The sequence below is a fragment of the Poecilia formosa genome, unplaced genomic scaffold (genome assembly GCF_000485575.1).
Source record: "Poecilia formosa unplaced genomic scaffold, Poecilia_formosa-5.1.2 Scaffold236, whole genome shotgun sequence".
NCBI classification, from domain to species: Eukaryota; Metazoa; Chordata; class Actinopteri; order Cyprinodontiformes; family Poeciliidae; genus Poecilia; species Poecilia formosa.
This window is the reverse complement of record NW_006800175.1, coordinates 352,474-372,545: the sequence shown is the minus strand read 5'-3', so window position 1 is coordinate 372,545 and position 20,072 is coordinate 352,474. Positions and strand designations below refer to the sequence as shown.

The 20,072-nt window shown below is 38.9% G+C and overlaps 1 protein-coding gene across 5 annotated transcripts in view; it reads right to left on the bottom strand.

The window, feature by feature from the left end:
• The window catches only part of asap1b (ArfGAP with SH3 domain, ankyrin repeat and PH domain 1b), a 63,116-nt gene that overhangs the window by 3,073 nt on the left and 39,971 nt on the right, over positions 1–20,072 (bottom strand). For 2 of the 5 annotated variants that reach the window (XM_007569093.2, XM_007569091.2), the window contains 14 exons: positions 18,405–18,492; positions 17,734–17,782; positions 13,955–14,121; positions 11,560–11,693; positions 11,231–11,322; positions 10,974–11,160; positions 9,536–9,621; positions 9,070–9,185; positions 8,897–8,964; positions 7,575–7,682; positions 6,398–6,626; positions 1,691–1,855; positions 850–928; positions 679–743 (listed from right to left, as the gene is read on the bottom strand). In XM_007569093.2, coding sequence (XP_007569155.1) covers positions 679–743; positions 850–928; positions 1,691–1,855; positions 6,398–6,626; positions 7,575–7,682; positions 8,897–8,964; positions 9,070–9,185; positions 9,536–9,621; positions 10,974–11,160; positions 11,231–11,322; positions 11,560–11,693; positions 13,955–14,121; positions 17,734–17,782; positions 18,405–18,492 — 1,633 coding nt within the window. Of the gene's footprint in view, positions 1–678; positions 744–849; positions 929–1,690; positions 1,856–3,255; positions 3,325–6,397; positions 6,627–7,574; positions 7,683–8,896; positions 8,965–9,069; positions 9,186–9,535; positions 9,622–10,973; positions 11,161–11,230; positions 11,323–11,559; positions 11,694–13,954; positions 14,122–17,733; positions 17,783–18,404; positions 18,493–20,072 lie in introns of all 5 variants that reach the window. The other 3 variants (XM_007569096.2, XM_007569095.2, XM_007569094.2) reach the window with 2 other exon arrangements.

Below are 20,072 nucleotides of genomic sequence, written 5' to 3'. Positions count from 1 at the left end.
AAGGAAGGAAGGAGGAAGGAAGGAAGGAAGGAAGGAAGGAAGGAAGGAAGGAAGGAAATGGAAATAAAAATGGAAGAAAGGAAGGAGGAAGGACAGAAAAACAGAAGGAAGGAAGGAGGAAGGACAGAAAAACAGAAGGAAGGAAGGAGGAAGGACAGAAAAACAGAAGGAAGGAAGGAAAGAACCAAGGAACAAAGAAAGGAAAGAACCAAAGAAGGAAGAAAGGATGTAGGAAGGACAGAAAGAAGTAAGGAAGTAGAGAAGGAAGGAAAAGAAGTAGAAAAGAAAACTGGAAGGATGGAAGGAAAGAACAGAAAAATTGAAGGAAAGAAGCAACAATTACAGAAAAAGGACATAAGAAAAGAGAAAAAGGGCACAACAAAAGGAAAGAAAGAGGAGACTTAGGGAACAAGAAAGGAAGCAAACAGAAAAAGGGAGATAGGACACAAAGATAAAAGGAAATAGGGAAAAGCTCAGACAAGTATTTCTCTTACTCCTTCTTAGGAGAAGAAGAAAAGAAAAAGGGACATGAGGAAGGGAGCCAGGAAGGAAAGATAATAAATGAAGTAAGGGAACAAGGATAAAAGGAAAGAATGAAGATGTGAAGGAAGGAAAACACCAGGGAAGGAAACAGGATTTTTCCTGCCTGAACCCTGAACGGAGCGATAAATGTTGCACCTTTCTGAGGTAGTTTGGGAAGAACCCTTGGACCAAGTGTCGACTTTGTGTTGCTTGAAGTAGTGCTGAAGAAATGTTAAATTTCAGACATAAGAAAATCATCTTGTTTTTACAAAGAAAACCTTTAATGATTAAAAAGCGACAACAGATGTGAGTCTGTTTCTGCGTTACCTTTGCTGCTGAGGAATGCCTTCAAACTTGTTGGACACGGGGGACATCTTACTGACCGGCGGAGGGGTGGAGTCGCTTCCTGAAATATTAACATTGGCGACAACAACAGAGGAAAAACTGAACGCCACATCAGAGCTCGGCCGGAGGAATTAATTAATTTGGTATAAATGTGGAAACAAATCAACATGCTGTGATGGTTAAAGAAAACAATGAGGGGAGGGCGTCTTCTGGCTGAGCTCTCCATGACGAGTATGTCATCTGAACTGCTGCTATTTACTCTGTGGACGGGTGGTGACGTGTGTGTGTGTGTGTGTGTGTGTGTGCGTGCGTGCGTGCGTGTGTGTGTGTGTGTGTGTGTGTGTGCGTGCCTGTGTGTGTGACAGGAAGGAGGAAAACAGTCGGAGATGAATAATTACAAGCCCAACAATATAAAAAGTCAACTTTTTATGGGTTTGAACGTAAATTAAACAACTTTTGCGATTTAAATACCTGCAAGTAGCTTACTATGCTGGCAGTAAAGCTGACCTTTACTGCTAGCATAGAAAGGATGGATGGATGGATGGATGGATGGATGGATGGATGGATGGAACGTCTTGTCTACGTCTCCATCCTGTATAGAAACTCTTACTTCCCGACAGGAAGAGGCTAACAAACCGTCTAAATATGGTTGAAGCTTCGCCAACAGGAAACTCTTTGGAAGTCTGATGGAGAAAATGACTTTGTGTTTCTAATACTGGCTCCTAATCTCAAACAACAGCTCTTTATTTCCATCTGATATCTGGAGCGGAGACCGCGAGTCGAGCCGGCTAGCTGCTGTTTCTTGTGTGCTTTGCGGTCTCACCCCCAGTTACTGCGCCCCCTTTACTGTGCGGACTGTGAGAGAGCGGGCTGGGTGGGTCGGACAGGGTGCGTTTGTGTCCAGGAGGCGGGGGCGGAGGTCTCTTCTTGGACAGGGTGGAGCTACCTCCTGGTGTGAGTGTGGAGGAAGGGCCGGATGGGGGAGGAGCTGGAGGAGTGACACATAAGACACATGAGGTGATGAAGTCAACGAATCAAACAAACCTAGGGCTGGACGCTATGGCTGAAAAAGTATCACAATATAAGCATTTCATATCGGTCAATATTGATAATTACTGATTAGTTTTTTCTTTTCAGTATCTGAAATACTACCAAGATGATGGCATCACTTTTCCGGAAATAAATCAATTAAGTGCATGATCATTTCCATTTGTATTATTTATCGTTTTTCTTCTTTTCTTACTTTCTACCAAAAAATTGGATGATAAAAGTCTTCAGTCTGGCGCACTGGTTTACAGATAATTCATATTTAATGTTATTTGTTGTTTATGTTGTTTTATTAATTTATTTTGGATTTAGGATGCTTGGACATATTTAAAACGTCTTTCCGTTCCAGTATTAAATGTTCATTAGAATTTAAAGTTTTATGACCTTTGAGATTATTTTTGCCATCGTGGCGGACACAAATGTATACATTTCACACCAGAATTTAGGCTCTTATTTTGAAGGGGAGAGAGAAGACAAACTGTTGTCATTCGTTCGTTTTTCTGTTGGAAGACATTCTGCTGACTTCCTCAACGTAAGCATTATATTTCTTTAAAATTCTCTCAAAAATTCAATATTATCGTTTGTCGCAATAACTTCTGTGACAATTATTGTCCAGCTAAATTTGTTATTGTGATAAAACTTTGTGGTTTTATCCAGTTTTCAATTCACACCGTTATTATTCAGCTTATTTTTTAAGCAGTCATGAGGCAACTGATGCTGCTGCAAGTTACTCAACAAATTGTTGCTAGGTAACCAAAGAATGTGTGAGTTGCTAGGCAACCAAAGAGTGAGTGAGTTAGTTGTTTCCTAACTAGCTATAAGGAGTTCAGTGAATACTCTATATTATGAATATCCTATCAGATGTATTAATTACTGATATCGATCATATATCTATTGCAATATATATTGTTATTGATTTATTGTCCAGCCCTTAACAAACCCAACAAAAATAATCCCCAAAGCAGGGATGGAGGAGTCAGAACAAAACAGCAAAAATTATCTGGATACAAATATAAGCCACTGGTGAAAAGATGGATTTGGGATGCTTGTTGGGGTTTTCTTCCTGAATTATGTCTAATGGGACTCACTAGTTTACTAATGTAGAGTAAAGTAGGATGAAAGCAGCCAGTAGAGAGCTCAGCCAGAGAGCAATCAGCTGTGGTTAAAGGTTTACAGCTCAGCAATGGCAGGGCATCACTCCAGAAAGATTAAAAAATAACATAGGCAAGCAGTAATAGCGAGCCTACATGGTTCAACCACCAAACTGCACATCTGAGCTGTAAAGAAGGAAACAAACCAAAGGGATAAAAAGGAGGGAAGAACTTAAACCAAGATATTCACTGATGTATGGTCGGGTGCCAGCCAGAGTGGCGTAGTGCGAATGAGAGCCAAGGAATGCCAAGTGTGGAGCTGAAAGAATAGAGAAACAAAAAAAGAGAAAGAAAAACAGAGCGGAGATGAGGAGTGTGGGAGAGAATCTCTGAGCGAGTCGGCCTTTATGAAGAGCTGCTCCCACACACACACGCTGGAAAATAAGATGAAACCTTATCAGTGACAAGCGAAGCAAAAAGAGAGGAGAAAATGGCAAACAAGCTGAAGAGTTAGCGGGTTAATCTGTGGATGTTGCTTACCGTCTCAAAGATCGACTTTAACTATCTAACATGGCCCTACAACAACAAACTGCAGCTATTCATTAAAATCAGCTTCAGAGAACAAAAAAAAAAAAAAACAACTGAACCTTTGAGCTGTTACGCAAACTTTTCCACATATTGTCAACCACAAACTTTAACTCATTTCTTTGGAATATTATATAACAAAGGAACTTCTAAACAGACTTTGGAGGAGCTGCAGAAATCCACAGTTTGGGTAGGAAACCCACCAAATCCAACTTTTTCACAGCAATCTCAACGGTTCAACTCTGATATTTTCACCACGCCAAAAAAAATCCAATCTGTGCCACAAAGGTACGCATCCAATTGTTTTCAAAGCGTCAGCAGTCTGACATAAACTCAACATTTATGTCAGTGATGAGTCATGTGCCATAATTATGCACCAGAAGAAGCCAGACGGGGTAAATCAGGACATAAACAGTGGCCGAAAATCATGCTTGTAAAATTATGAATAAAGTTTAAATCACAATCAGACCACTCTTAGCTCTGACTTCACATCCAAACAGATTTCTCTACAGACTGAGATTCAATGGGGTGGTTTGGCCTAGTCAAATTCTAGAATAAAATCCAATTAAAATTTTGTGACAATCTGTCTGAGTTTGAGCTAGAATGGGCAAAAGCCTTTAAATATGCTTCTACAGAAAAGACTCAAGGGGCTGAATGAAAATCTCTGACAATCTTTAAAAAGTCATATTCACAATTATAGCCTACTCATAGGTTGGTAGTGGTAAATTATAACAATCATAAAAAAAAATCATTAAAAAAGTTTGTGACAAAATGTGGAAAAGTTCAATTGGTGTGGGTATCTTTTTCAAGCCTACAAATCAACAGAGTTCATTTCCTTTCCCAGTAAACAGCAGAAACAGGCATAGAGTTGTAAATAAATGGACAGAAGTGTCTTCAGTTAGAGACCAGTTTACATGACAAAGAGGTCAGTTGAAGGCTGGGACATCCACCGTGAGACGTCCACCGTGAGACGGCCAACACTCTGATTAGATTTCAGGCCAACATAAGCAACACAGTTCAGCTCTTTATTAGATCTGAACAAATTCACACTTCAACAGGCTGAGCTGAGTTCAACTCCAGATGTTTTGGGAACACAAGAAAAAATGTATTCTTATTTTGAGATTACATTGCTGATTTTAACAATTACAAACACTAGTATTCTCTATGACTTCACAGATATACTTGTTCTTTTCCATCTTCCAACTTAGCCTAAGCTAAGTTGGAAGCTTAGCTTAGGCTCACCCTGACATTTTTCTGAAAGCTAAAAAGTTAACATTTTTTCCATTATTGGAAATAACTGAGGTTCTATTTGGTTTAGATTCAACTTAATAACTCAGACATTTATCCAGTCGACAATGGCTACAGATGCAAAAAGAAATCAACTCAAAATCTTTCAGCCTTATTAGTCCTCATCAGTGACTTCATGGTCTGAAACTCAATAATACTTCCTGATTAGTGAACAAACCACATGCTAATGCTACTGGCTCAAGCTAACAGTGAAACTCTTTACTGTGGAAGTTGTTACTGAGTGAAAAATACACAATGTTAGTACATGCGGGAAGTTTTAAATGAAGTTGAGAGAGAAGATAACAGAAAGGCCACACAGAGTAAAGCAAAGGTAGTAATGCTAACTGCGCTAATTGTGCTAATTGTAATATACAGTTAAAACCAGATGTTTACATAGAGTGAATAAAAAAAAACACTGTATGAAATGAGATATTGGCTGACATAAGTAGGAGTCAGCGAAAATAAACAGAAAGTGTTGCTTTAAATAAAAGAAAAACTGGTGTGAAAAAGAAAACTCTTCAAAAAGAAACAGAAGAACTATAATGAAAGTCTTTAATACAACTGTATTAACTGCAGCTTAAAGCTTAAAGGTCTGTTTTGCTCTGCAGCTGACACTGGAATAACAACAGATTAAACGGCTTATGCAGCATTTTGTGATGTTTTTGACACTGATTATGTTGTGACAGAGGGAAGAGTGTTATTTTTAATTGCAATACTGCAGAGACAGCACAACAACCATAATTGGACAAGGTGTGTTTCTAGCGTTCCTTCTTTAACACAATCATCACCTGCCTTCTCCTGAGGCTGCGTTTTCCTCCAAGTTTACTTTATAAGTAATCCTAATGACACCTGATTTCCGCCCTCTGATCTGTGTGTTGACAAACTGCATACCACTACAGGGTGTGTGTGTGTGTGTGTGTGTGTATGTGGAGACTGAGCAAAGTGGAAACTTCCCACTAACCTGCTGCTAATTCTCTCCTGATAATGAATCCATATATGTACAGATTCTCTCTACAGTAATAACACACACTGCAAAAACACAAAGTCTATATTTTTGGTGAAGTTACTAGTGTAAATGCTTTAGTAGAATTTAAATGAGACAAAAGTAACTTGCAAGTAAATTTATAGGATATAGTAGCTTGTTTTTAGTCAATAATTCCTTAATATTTATGAAAAAAGTTCTTGTTTCACTCCCTCGATTATTTCACAAGCAAAACTAGAACTTTTTCATCAATATTAAGGAACTATTTCTTAAAACAAGCTCCTGTATCTTGCTAAAAAGTTACTTGTCGGTTTTGTCTTATTTCAATCGTTCTAAGACATTTGGACTATAAACTTGACCAAAAACACTTGGTAAAATTTTGAGTTTTTTCAGTGCACAGCCTTCTATGCCTCCTTGGATTAGAAGCTCACATTTGCATCGATATCTGCAGGATCCTGAATTTGAATTTCAAAAAGCAGATAAACTCTGAAACCCGGCTGGAATAACAGCGGACGCTCTCGGAGCAGGCATGTCTGACCTTTGCCCTGGTTCCTGGGCGGCAGCGGCGGCCCGTCGGCCACGGGGGAGGAGCTGAGGTCGGTGGAGGCGCTGTACATCTGGTTGGTGAAGGCGCTGTAGGAGAGCCGCTGCTGCTTGTCCCTCTGGCTGATGAAGCCTGGCAGGGAGAGCTTGTCGTGGGGCGACAGGCTGGAGGAGTGGCAGAAGCTCTGCGGCCTGGGAGAGCGGTCCTTCTTGATGGGACTGGGCTGGAGAGGAACGCGGACAAAGACACCGATCAGTCTCAAAATGACTTCCTGAACATAAAAACCTGGAAAACTGAGGCATTAAGAACTAGAAAATAAAATATATCTTCTCTGTCAGTTGTCCCCTGAACAAGTTGACTGCTACTTGTATGCAGAGGAGTAAGTTTCCCTAAGTTGCTGTTGAATACTGGGAGATTATATTAACTACTTTCTGCTTAAAAAAAGAAAACAGATAATTTCTGGCATTTTAATTGGTCGGAGTGTGGCTTGTCCAGAACACCATTCCTGCAAGAACCACAACTGTGTTCATATTTATATCTAGTGCTTATAAACTTAGGCAGTTTGACTAATCTGATTAAATGTTTTAATCGATTGACAGCATTAAATTAAGAGTTTCAACATTGTATATTGACACAACAATACCCTTTCTAACGCCACATCAGATCATTTTTTGAAACAAAACTTAACTCTCTTAAAGAAACGCAGCTTCTTTGTCCATCGCTGTTGTTTGTGGATACCGCTTGTGCGTCAGATTATGGCCGTACCAAAAACACAACACAAAGTTCCTGCTCAGGACCTTTTTTTTTTTATTTCTTTTTGTATTTAGAAATATAGACTTCCATCACATTCATTAATTACAACTTTACAACCTTAACAACTTTGTTAAGGTCGTATATGAGGATGGGAGCAGAAAGTCCAAGTGAGCAAAAATGTGGAGCGCACCACCTGAAATAATACAATACCACGAGAACCAAAACACTTCATACTTCTTATATGTACAAAAGAAAAACGCAAATAATTGTATGAAGATTTCTAATGCATTAAAATCTATTTAATTAGTTAATCTAAATTAAGGCAGAAAGGCCTGGCCTTGATTTTTATGCTTCCATTTTTAAATTTAGTTTCTTAAAACCAGGAGATGTGGAGACATGAACACCGTATCTTCATCACCTTGTCGTCCAGGTCGTCGTCGCTCTCGTCCATCTCCTCCAGTCTGAGGCTCCACTCGTACTCCACATGGATGTGAGGATTGAACTTCCCCTCTGCAGCCTGAACGAGCTGAATCAGAGAAAAGAAGCACAAAAACACTCAAATCAACATCTAAAATTATGCTTCATGAAAAGCCCTACCTTTCGTGTCTTCTGTGAATAAAGACATAAAAGGCTCAGGCCAACAGGAATATCATGAGTTAGATCTGCAAAAGTATTAACACATATCTAACTTCTTTATATTCACTGAATTTAGTGGCATTTTGTGAAAAATCAACACAAAGTACAGCATAATTGAGAAGACTTCAAGGGTCTTGGTCTTATTGTTTGCTTATATTTTTGTCTGGCAAAAGCAAACGATTAAACCACTTTCCTTTAGAACCAGTTAGAGCTTGATGAGCTGGGTTGCAACAAGTGGAAACAAACAAAAACAGTTCTAAACATTTAATTCTGTAACTAAAAACATGTATCCAGCTCCAGAGATTCCTGTTTCTGCAATTGTAGCTGCAAATCTTTTACCATGTGTTAATCTGCATACTGAAAATGTTAAAGTAAAGCCACAGCATGATACTTTCATCACCATATTTTATGATGAAGGTATCTTCAGTTGCAGAACTAATACTAGTGATGTTAAAATAAAAGGGGCTCAATACAAATGCATGCCACACTTTTCAGCTGTATATTTGTGAATAAATCAACCAATCAAGTTTATATGAGTTGCATATTTCAGCAGCAAGGCAGTTCAAAGATCTTCATAAAAACACAAATATCAACAAAAAGTGCCGTCTTTACACTTCAGAATGTTGATTAGTGTTTCGTGTTGTAAAATTTATTTATTTTTTGTCCAATTCAAAATCAAGCACTATTTTGTGTTGGTAAAATACAAAATACATTGAAGTTTGCTGAAACTAGGCAAAATAAGGGTGTGTGAATACTTTTGTATGTCTAAAAAAATAAATGTAAAATGTATTTTAAATTCTACATACAGTGGGTACAAAACAGTCTGCTCATATTTGCATTAATTACAAGCACATTAACAATTTCTTCCACTCTGTTGTCCCAGTTGCCTGAGGCTCAACACAGACTCAACACTGCCATCTAGTGTTCTGTCTAAACACCTCCATTTCTCCTCAGCATCAATCCTATCTGGTTTGTTTTAAGCTCCAAAAATCTCTAACTTAACCAAACTGATGTTTATGTTTATAGTGTGTTTTCATGGCTTTAACCGGAGGGTTTATTTTTGTATTTTCTCCTCCGACGTCCATCGTTTCCAGCTGCACTTACTGCCTCCTCGCACTGAGTGTTCCTCAGTTGCCTGGCAACATCCAGGGCCGTCTCTCCGTTCTGATTGGCTGAGGAAGGGGAAAGACGCAAAAAAAAAAAAAAAAAAGAAGAAAATGATTAACACTTTGAGGCTGGTGCGCGCGCACAGACGGCAGAGGATGAGCGTGACTCACCGATGTCGGTGGCCGGCTTGCCTCTCAGGAGCAACTTGAGGCACTCGGGCTTTTCGTAGATGCAGCAGTAATGCAGGGCGGTGTTCCCCCACTCGGTCTGCTTATCCAGGTTACCACTGCAGGAAAAAACACTCTGATTCCTCACTTTTTGTGTCCGTCTGACATGTAATTATGCAACATTTTAAGAAATTACATTCAATAAGAGAGGTTATTATTTAAAGCTTTAAGTCTGTGGTGGATGAGCAATTGGAAAAAGGGAATAAATTAAAGCAGAGAGCAAGAGCTTGACCCATTTCTTTTTGCCTTGTGGGAATCTGAGCAGAGCAGCACTAAGCCTACCTCTGCTCTTCAGCTTTATATATATATATATATAAAAAGAGACTAATACAATTTGTTTCTGCAGACAAGTTTTCCTTCTCTTGCAGATATAGAGTTAATACACATGTGTGGATTAATTTTTCGCTACCTGTTCTGCACAAGGAAGTCCACCAGATGCAGTGAGGTCTGGTCGGCAGTGCGGACGGCGTAGTGAAGAGCTGTCTCTCCAACTTCCTGCAGGGGGCCATCAAACACAACAGAGCCACACTGAGGCAACATCCATTCTGTATTCTGGTGTATGTGTGTGTGTGTGTATGTGTGCGTGCACGAGTGTGTGTGTGTGTGTGTGAGAGGTTGTTTGAGGATTTAAACAAACTGCAGTAAACAAAATGGCTCCTAAAAATAGCAATTCTGCATTGTTAAAGCTGAGTTTTTGCAAAAGTTTGCCTCTAAAAAGGTTTTAAATTCACAAACAGGGATGGAAATATGAGGAAATAATTACTGCATCCACCTTTGAAAAGGTCAAAGGATGGACTAGCCTTTTTAAGTCGCGTAAAGCCGGGGTTTGGATGTCACTTTGCAGCAATCGGAGTTACTGACAGCAGCAGATCAGATAGTGGTGACTCAGACTTCACAGTGCAGACGACAGCAGCAGCAGCAGCAGCAACTCCCTTCGTCACCAAATCACATCCTCTCTCATCCTTGTTACTCTGCTGCACCGTCGCACACCTAATTTTTTAATCAGAGGAACTACCGTGTTGGCGTTGTAAAACCCTGACCCATTTACGTCGGATTAAATCTGATCACGCGTGCTGTCTCCATCGCCCGTTATTTAACTTTCATTAAACGCCTGAAGAGGCACCGCAAACGGAGAGCAAACGGAGAGCAAACTGCAGCAAACGGGCAGTGCGGCAAAATAAATAAAAGAAGAAAAGAACAGACACAAGAGCACATGTGTCGCCATTTAAGGGAATAAGGAATCGGCACAGATGTTGCAGATCTAAGTGGCAGCGGTTTGCTGGCTAGCAGCACCTGCTGTGGTAAAGTCTGTCAGATGACTCAGACTTTTTCCAGTTGCTTACACCCATTTCTTTCCTGGAGTTGGTAAAAATGTCTTATTGTTGGGTTTTTCAAGTCGCTTAATGATGAAACCCTCTGAGATCTGTGGACTGCTGGGAGTTTTAAGTGAATATATTACATATTTCTGTGCATTTCTATGATTTACAAGAAGCCTATTTTGGTTCTATAATACATAATCTCTGCATGCTTAAGATGCTTTCTTTGGTATTTTTGGATGAACCTAGTTAAATACAACACTTGAGTCTACTTTAACTTTTAATGATTGAATAATTCATATGCCTGGATCAGCTGGCTTAAACTAACATTTCTCTACAGAAGGAAAATAAAAGTTAATCGTCATTTTCAATGAAATGCTCATTTCCAGAACTCGCCTTTCAGCTTGATCTAGGATTTAAGAAAGCAAAATGGAACAAAAAATAAAAACATAGTTGTGCAGAAACATTTGCCTTCATGTGCCAACAGGACTCTCCGGACACGCTGAGCGGTGACGCAGCGGTCCCACTCACCGGTCCCGCCTCCGGCAGCGGCTCCATCAGCTCCACCCCCTCGGCGTAGACCTGGATGAGAGCCAGCAGGTCCCGGGTCTGGATGGCCTCAAACAACTCGATCATCTTGGCCGCCGCCGACGTGCAAGTCTTCCTCGCATACTTGTGGTCCACGTACTTGGCATTGATGAACTCCTTCCTCACCGTCCTGAGGACAAAGTCGAGTTTCTCAAGAAGGTTTTCTGTGAAGGAGACGCCCGGATGGAGGAAGTACTTACATGTCGCTTGAGGGGCTTGGTTTCGGAGAAGGGGAGGAGAGGTTGGCCTCCATGATTTCATTGAAACTACTGTTTCCTACATTCTTGGCCAACTGAGAGAAAGACAGAAACATGCAGTCAGATCAGGTTATTACAATTCACAAGCTGTAATTACTATGGACGGACGGACGGACGGACGGACGGACGGACGGACGGACGGACGGACGGACGGACGGACGGACGGACGGATGAACGGACGGATGGACGGATGGATTCATGTCTTATATTAGTAAAAAGAAGCATGGCCATAGATGAACATAAATCAATAATCAATGATTACTGAGCCTCACCAACAGCTCTGAGGTCCCCAGCTTGTCCAGCTCCATGGACTGGATGCGGGAGATGTGGACGCCCATCTCACGGTGGATCCCAGAGCATTCGATGCAGGTCAGGATCCCCAGGTTGGTGGACAGCCACTTCGGCTCTGCAATGACCAGAGATCGATTCGTCCGTCAGCCTGAGCAGCGACAACAATTCACTGCAGAATATGAAACGAGTTGCCAGAAAATGGTGAGAAATCCAAACCTAACACACAACAACTCCAAACTGAGGCCTTCAGTGTCTGACTAAAATAACAGCAGGAGTTGATTTGACAGCTTGATTAATACACACACTTCTCCTCTTATGATATTTATGTTGCGCAACAATTCAACAGAGGAGTGGTTTCTAAATCTGGATGCTAACACAGCAAACAGACATCTAACATGATCACCAGGAAACGTGATTGCCAATCATGTCAAAAAAGAAGAAGAAGAGGCGTTTTTCTTATTCCCCTTTGGCCAGTTTCTAAAGGGATGAAAAACTATGAAAAAACAACAAATACTTCCACAGTCAAACATTTAAAAATTATATGGATGGACGGACGGATGAACCTTGTTTATTCTAGCTGTTCATTTTGTCATAACAGATAAAAACCTGTTTTAGAAACAGATGAAGTTTCATTGATCTCTGCCGCCACCAGATGTTTGTTCAACTGGTAACCAAGCAACATTTAAACCCTCCACCAGAAACATCTGGTCTCACAAATTAAAAAGAACAGCTCAAACATCAGTGAAGCACTAACCGAGGTAAGCATCACTATGTTAGCCAGCTATAACTCAATCATCTCCCAACTCTGTGATTCAGTGAAAACAGCAGAAAAAGCTCTAAAAGAAACGAGTCGACCAGATAAACACGACGACCAGATGCTAGCCACAGAGAGCATGTTGAGCACGATGAGTGAATAACTGCAGGGTGACCTCTGACGCTGCAAATCACACACAGGAAGAAGAGCAGGATCTCAGCTTCAATGACAACCTCTTTCTTCTTTACCCAAGGTAGCGCGATGCTAAGAGGAGAAAAGCAACACTAGCGGCTGAATCTCATTAAGAAAACGAGACATCTGCAACACATTTACAACCAAATCTGGGCGTATCGATGGATGCAGCAACAAGAGCACAGACGCGACAAATTGCCTCCCCTCCCCTCAAATTGCAGGGGTCGGCGTCGCGTGTGTGACTTATGTAACAAAGTGATGTAATGTTGTTGTTTCTCGAGCCTTGAAATGTTGCTTTTTTCTCCTTCAGAGCTTAAAATCCTGCCTTCGGTCAGTCAGAAAGCTGCTGATGGTGTGTGTGGATCTGTGTATGCAAACATGCAATGTGTTTGTTCACTGTCAGAAACATGAAATTCTGCAGGCCTCCAGAGAGCAAACGCTTCATGCTAACAGCTTTAGCATTCACACTCTGGTTTATTCATTTACTCAATTACATTTACTTGAGTAACTTCTTTTTTTTAAATTACTTTTTGCTTTTATTTGAGTAATTTTATTATGAAGTATCTGTACTCTTACTTGAGTAATATTTTGGATTTTTTACCCACTGAATGAGAAACAAACATGTTTTAACCAAAAATTCACCAGACACAGACACACACCTGCAGTTTTTGTTAAAGTTTTATAAGTTTTTTTTATTGAAAAAACTGATTTGGGGAAATTTTTAAAAATCCAATTTTGTTACTTTTGGCATTTTGTTCCTTAAAAAACCAAAATGTCCACTTAACTTTATATTTTGGTCCATCTATAATGTAATTTTCAAACATTAAATGATTGATAATTTGATTAGCTACACATACTTTTTTACTTTTACTTGAGTAAAATTTCCGGATTTTCTACCCACTGAATGAAAAACAAATATAGTTTAACCAAAACTTCACACCTACAGTTTTTGTTAAAGTTTTTAATAAAAGAAACTGATTTAGGAAATTTTTCTTTTGCCTGATTTTGTTATTTTTTGTTACTTATATGAATTATTGTCATGTTTGTCCTGAAAATACAAAAAAATTCTACTTAACTTTATATTTTGGTCCATCTTATAATGTAATTTTTAAATATTAAATGACTGATAATTTCATCAGTTACAGAAGACTAGAGTAGACTGTTTACCAAATACATTTTACTCTTACTTCTTAATATATTGAAGTAGTGCTACTTTTACTTGAGTATAATATTTAGGTTCTCTGTTCAGGACTGCAGGGGATCTGCAGTCAGACAGAGCAAACTGTGACGCAGCAAAAGTGCCTTGTGGGTCTAAATAAAACATTTCCAGCTAACAGCTCAGAGGAGGAAGCTGGTTCCTCTTCTCAGGACAAGGTGAGGCTCGACTCAGCACCGTCTGTGTCTCTGTGGACAGCGGCAGCAGCACAGACCTGCAGCTCCGCAGTCGCAGCAGATCTCGTTGCCTGGCATGCGCAGCACGTCTTCTATGATGGCTTTAGTCAAGTCCTCTAATCCGTCCTCCCCGCCGCTGCTCTGCTCTCCTCGGAAAGCCATGTTCAGAGCCTCCTCCTTGCTGTTGGTTAGCACGGAGATCCATCTGCAAGACGGGACAGAATTATTGTCCTGAAGAGTAAAAGTTAGAACATAAACAGAAACAAATTGCATCATTTTTTATTTTGCCATCATCTGATAAACATTGCATGTTTATATAAAAACAGTCCTTCATGGCTTCTATTCAGCCAGATACTCAGATCTGCACTTGACACATTTTCCAATAAATAATAATATTTATGTTTTGAGACCATTTTCAAGGAATGTAATTGTAATGGCAAGAAATATCTATCAGCAGGTAATTGACAGTTTTACAGTTTATATTTCATATGCAAAAACTGCAACATTAAGTCTTTAAAAAATTTTATTTTTATTCATCGAAATATTTCACTAGTAAGAGAAATAAACTGATGTGCAAAAGTGAGACGTGTTGGCACGAAGTAAAAGTAGGCAGAAATGTCATTGTAATGATCAAGTCTGGAACAAACTGAACTGATCCTTTAGGAGCATTTTCATGCTTGATTTCATGATAAATCTGAGTAGTTTATTTTAAAGAAACGGTCATCAGCAGAACAGAAAAGAAGTGAAAGCACAATCTTTGAAAAAGCTCATTTAGAGACAGGCTGTTACATCCTGGGTGCAAAAAGAAGCATGATCACAGATCCTTCCTCCGATCAGCTCTAAGACTTTAAAACCATCCCAACAAACTCAATGAGTTTTTGCAACTCTGCGGCTATTATTTGGACAGTTTCTCACTTCTTCTTGCTTTTTTTAATGCAAATCTTGAGCATTTTCCTTTCTAAATTAACCTACTCAGGTTAATTTAGTCAGAGTATGCATTTATTTTCTTATGTTATGAATTTCCCTGCTGTGGGACAATAAACTGTATTTCTAACCCATCAAGACACCTATAAACTAAGATGAAAGTCTCACTGCAAACAAATGAAATACACTTTCATAACCTACTCTAAACTCCCTTTGTTTAGACAACGTAAAGAAAATGGGAGAAAAACTAACATTTTAAGAAGAGCAAAGCTTTTTAACTCTTAATTTCTGAATATGATTTTCTTGCCTCCAGTCTATTTCTGCTTGCAGGTTTATTTTTCCCTGAGAACAAGGTCAACTGACTCAAAAAGAAACACCCACGCAAAACTGTGGTCACTACCCATCACTCAGACAGGAAGCACTGTAGCTCCCTTTCAAACATGCCCTGTGCACAGCGCTAACCCTTCATCGCTCACCGCACATGTATACACACAGAGCTTAATGAGACTGACATTTGGACTCCATTTGTTACGCCTCTAAAGCTGTGAGGAGCCCCCACAGAATGGGCGCAAAAGGATCTGTTAGATTACATGTAGATGTGTGAAGAAATGGGGCCATTTTAAGGAGCAGCTGAATTAAAATGTGAAGTTTAATGTGCTTCTAATCCAGCTGAGGCATTGGGTGGGTGCACAAGCAGTGGGACAGTGGACATTTCTGTCCCAGTAACATGCAGGCGCTTCATTTGGAGTTCATGACGGGAAACAGCGGAGAGCATATGCATCGAAAAGGATGAACACAGTTTCACGTGATCAGAAAAAAAGAAATGAGTATGCCAGAAGATAAACGGGTAGCACTTTACTTACAGGGATGTGCATAAGACTGAGATAACATCTGTTATCAACATGAAGGAGTCTGCTTGAATGTTTATAACTGCTGTCATGACGTGTCATTCGGTAAATAATGACACTTTTAATGCAAAGTTGACACTATTAATGGACTTTTAATGCAACTTTGCAGTAATAGGGTTATTATTTACCAAAAGACACTTCATGACAACAACTGTAAACATTCATTAAATGTTCATGATAGCGTCAGGTCAGTCTTATGCACACTCCTTCAAATAGTGTGCATACTCTACAACTGCTGACTCAGTGTTAGTAAAAACAAAACAAACTAGAGGCATTCAGTTATAAAAGTTAGAATAGATGATAATGGGTTTTCAGCCAACTCTTCTGACTTAAGTAAAAATTTGAAACGTTGAGCATAAACATGACTTAACACTTCATATGAACATAAATGACTCTTCATGAATGTTTATGACTGTTGTCATTCAGTAAATAATGACACTTTTAGTGCAAAGTTGCCTTAAAAGTTGCGTTAAAAGTGTCAACTTTGCACTGTTTGGTAAATAATGACACTTAAAGTAAATTTGCATTAAAACTTATATATAAAGTCCATTAAAAGTGTCAACAACAGTTGACAATACTCCTTTATAACAGATGTTAAATCATGTTGATGAAAGTTACATGTCAGCCTTATGCACACCCCTTCAAATAAAGTGTTACCAAACTCCCATTTGCTAAATGTAAAAGGCGTTATCCGGAAATCCACTGTAGTTTGAGGAGCATCAACTCCTCTCACATCTTTCATGCTTTGTATGGATTGAATAGTGCATGTCTATAGGGATCAAGAGTGTGATATTCAGCTGTGAAATAAAGTCACAATCAAATAGTTTTAGTGTTGTTTTTGTTTGTCACATGTTAAAGGATCAACTGATCCAGAATAAGATACGACAGGTTGACTAAGCTGGTGATACAGAATCAAACGTGGAGAACTGGAGCTTTATTTACCCAACATGCCGTCTGATGATGTCGACATGTAAGGCAAAAGTGTCACATGGGTAAAAAGTTTCAAAACTGTTAAGAGATCTAAAGTTATTTTAATGAGATTCAACAGAAAGTGCTGGAATGAAAGGAGCATACCGTGCCATAGTGCTGCCCCTCCCCCATCTGTTTCTGAACACTTTCAGTCAGCAAATTGACAGGAGATTCCTATACCTTTGTCTCACATGGCGGTTTATTTATGTTAGCAGTTTTTTTTTTATAGCTGCTGACTGTAGTATGATTTCCTGTGAAGATAAGCCGGCTATAATTAGCTTCTTCAAGAAGCAGAATGGCGAATATTAAAATATTCTGTAAAAAAATCGTTTTAAAATCACAACGGATTAAAGTAGCAAAGTAAAATTGAAGATAATATTTATGAAACAGCATTATTACACTTACAAATACTCAGGAGAGATAAAGATATTCATGTGTGAAGACCTCCACTGTTTATAAAATGCCTTAATGTGGAAACGAAAGCAGCACCAGCTGCTGCTGTCAAGGTGTTTTAAAGTCAGTCGGCGGTTTTAAACCATCAAGAATCTGGCAGAGCTATTGATAACATCCTCATTATGCATGAAAACTGTTTCCAGATGCATCAGAACTTTTACTATTTACTAAAACAACCGCCTCTTCTTTTACTATATCTTCTTAAACGGTTCTGCCTTCACCATATTTCTAACTTACAATGTAACAAAACTGTTGAGCATTTTATCTGGTTTATCTAATGAAACTAAAACCGCCGTTGATTGGTCGCATGTGGTGTGCCTGCGACTGCGTCTTATTTGCATTTGCCATCTATTCGGCGCTATTTGAGACTGCTGTAGTAATCGACAGTAAAATTTAGCACTGAAAATGTGGTTGAGATCCTTGTAATAGTTTTATTTAACAAATAAAATGGTTCCTGTGTAAGAAAAACTCTGGATTTTACCAGTTTTTTCAATTGAAACTATATGAGAAGTTGGCCCAGATTACCAGATGGGATTATTATTTTTTATTTTTTTAATACTTACATGACAAACTCTTGTTCGTCTTCAGCTTGGAAGTGATAAGTCCGGTTATCTGCAGAGACCACAGACCAGGATGTCAAGCATGCAAATCCAATGTTTTGCATTTTGCAACACAACGAGCAGCATCCACAAGTTAAACTGTTCAGAAATGTCACATGAATCAGAGAGAAAATGTTTTGCACACATTCATTCTCCTCCCTAAGGAATTTTTCAACAAAACAGAGATAATAAATAATGTTCTTGAACAGCTGAGGAATATTCAAGATGTTTGTTTTATTGTCTATCAATGAAAAAGTTTAAATTTACAATTCAAAAGCATACAGCTTGTGTCAAACTATAATTTGAATCCAAAAACTAATAATATCTGGGTTAATAATAAACATAAGTATCTATTAACCCTGAGATACTGTGTAACAAAGGAAGACTTTAGTTTTTTTTATTACTTTATGGTTAAATATTTATCATTTCAAAAAGCACTGAAACTTGAAGAAATTTATTTCACAATGAAAACAATAAATCACAGATTTCTTTCTTGAAAAAGCAATGCCAGTTCAATTTTTCAAACTAATATTTATCCAGAATTTAAAGTAAAAATTACTTTTCTCCTTTCTGTATGCACATTTCTAACCGGTTCAGGTAAGCAGAAGAATTTAAGATTTAAAAAAAAAACTTACGAGAAATTAGATCGAAGCATTTCCTGTCCTCAGAGCTCGGCTTCACCTGGCAGGTGAGCAGGTTGAGTTTGACAGGCTGCCTGTTGGACTGAAAACATAAAGAGAGTAAGGTTTATCCAATGGACTGAACACGTTATAAGTTAATATTTTATAAGTTTTGTTTTTCCAGCGCTTTTTATTCTAGTGACTGCAATGATCCAACATGTAAAAATGAGAAATACTGCTGCAGATTGCACCTGAAAAACACCACAAACTGTATTACAATAAGGAGAATTGAACAAAAAAACAATATAAAAGATGAAACCTTTTATCTAAATTATTTGCATATTTGTTGCAAACATGTTTAAACTCCTCTTGTAGCCTTTTTAGGACTATCTTTGCAATTTTAGCTTCAAATTATTTAGAAAACTGAAGCCTGGTCCCCCATTAAGGATCTCTATTCAGTAATAACACACCTACTTGGCACAGGCGCAGCGAGCATCGTGTCCTGCCAGCGTCCGGGCAGAGGACAGACCGGGGCACGTGCTAATGAAATGCTAACAGGCTGAGTGAGATAAGCCTTGCAGCCAAGCTGGCCTGCTGTCAACTGAAGTCACCAAGAGTTCAGATGAAGAAGAACAAATAGAGAGGTGGCAAACTGCTGTCATTAAGATGAACGATAAGTTTAGTATGTTAACCACAAGTGGGCTTCAGGAGATGTAAACATCTAGCCAACAGACCAACATATAACAGGTTCTTAAAAATTATTTTTAGGTAATTTCTTCTTTTGGACATGTAGCGCAAATAGAATGAGAGACAACAGCTGTTGAAAAATCATTAGAATCATTATACAAAGACAAATCTAACTCCTTCATGCTGTGTTACAGATGCTAAACAATCCAAGCTTAACAAAACCAACAACTCAGTTCAACACTGAAACTAACAATGCAAACTAATTATAACATGCAGATGAGATGTAGCATTTGGTATCAAAGAGTCATTTTCATATGATGGCAGCAGAATGTCAGAATAGAGTAAATTATAAATTAATTTTCATTAAAAAATAAAAATAATAATTGTATATCTCACTGAATTCACAGATTATGGTAATAACAGATTTAGTGGCTGCAGTTATCTCTGTGTAAATGTTCAACAGGACAAGATACTTTCCAATATTTAGTAATTTTGTTTAACATAAGAACATTTCAGCAGGTATTATCGTCTCACTGGAACCAAAATTCTTTCAACATCTAATGAAGGGGAAAAAATGACAGTTTTTTCACTCTTTTGGCTTTTAGCTAAGTGTGTTCCTACTGTTAGCTATGTTTTCTCCTGCCTTTGGCTACAATGGCTAGGTTTTCTCCTGCTGTTAGCTAGTTTTCTAGTTTTCCTCCTGCTGTGGCTACTTTTCCTCCTGCTGTTAGCTAGGTTTCTTCCTGCTGTTAGCTAGGTTTCCTCCTGCTGTTAGCTAGGTTTCCTCCTGCTGTTAGCTAGGTTTTCCTCCTGCTGCTAGCTAGGTTTCTTCCTGCTGATAGCTAGGTTTTCCTCCTGCTGCTAGCTAGGTTTTCTCCTGCTGTTAGCCAGGTTTCTTCCTGCTGATAGCTAGGTTTTCCTCCTGCTGCTAGCTAGGTTTTCTCCTGCTGCTAGCTAGGTTTTCTCCTGCTGCTAGCTAGGTTTTCTCCTGCTGCT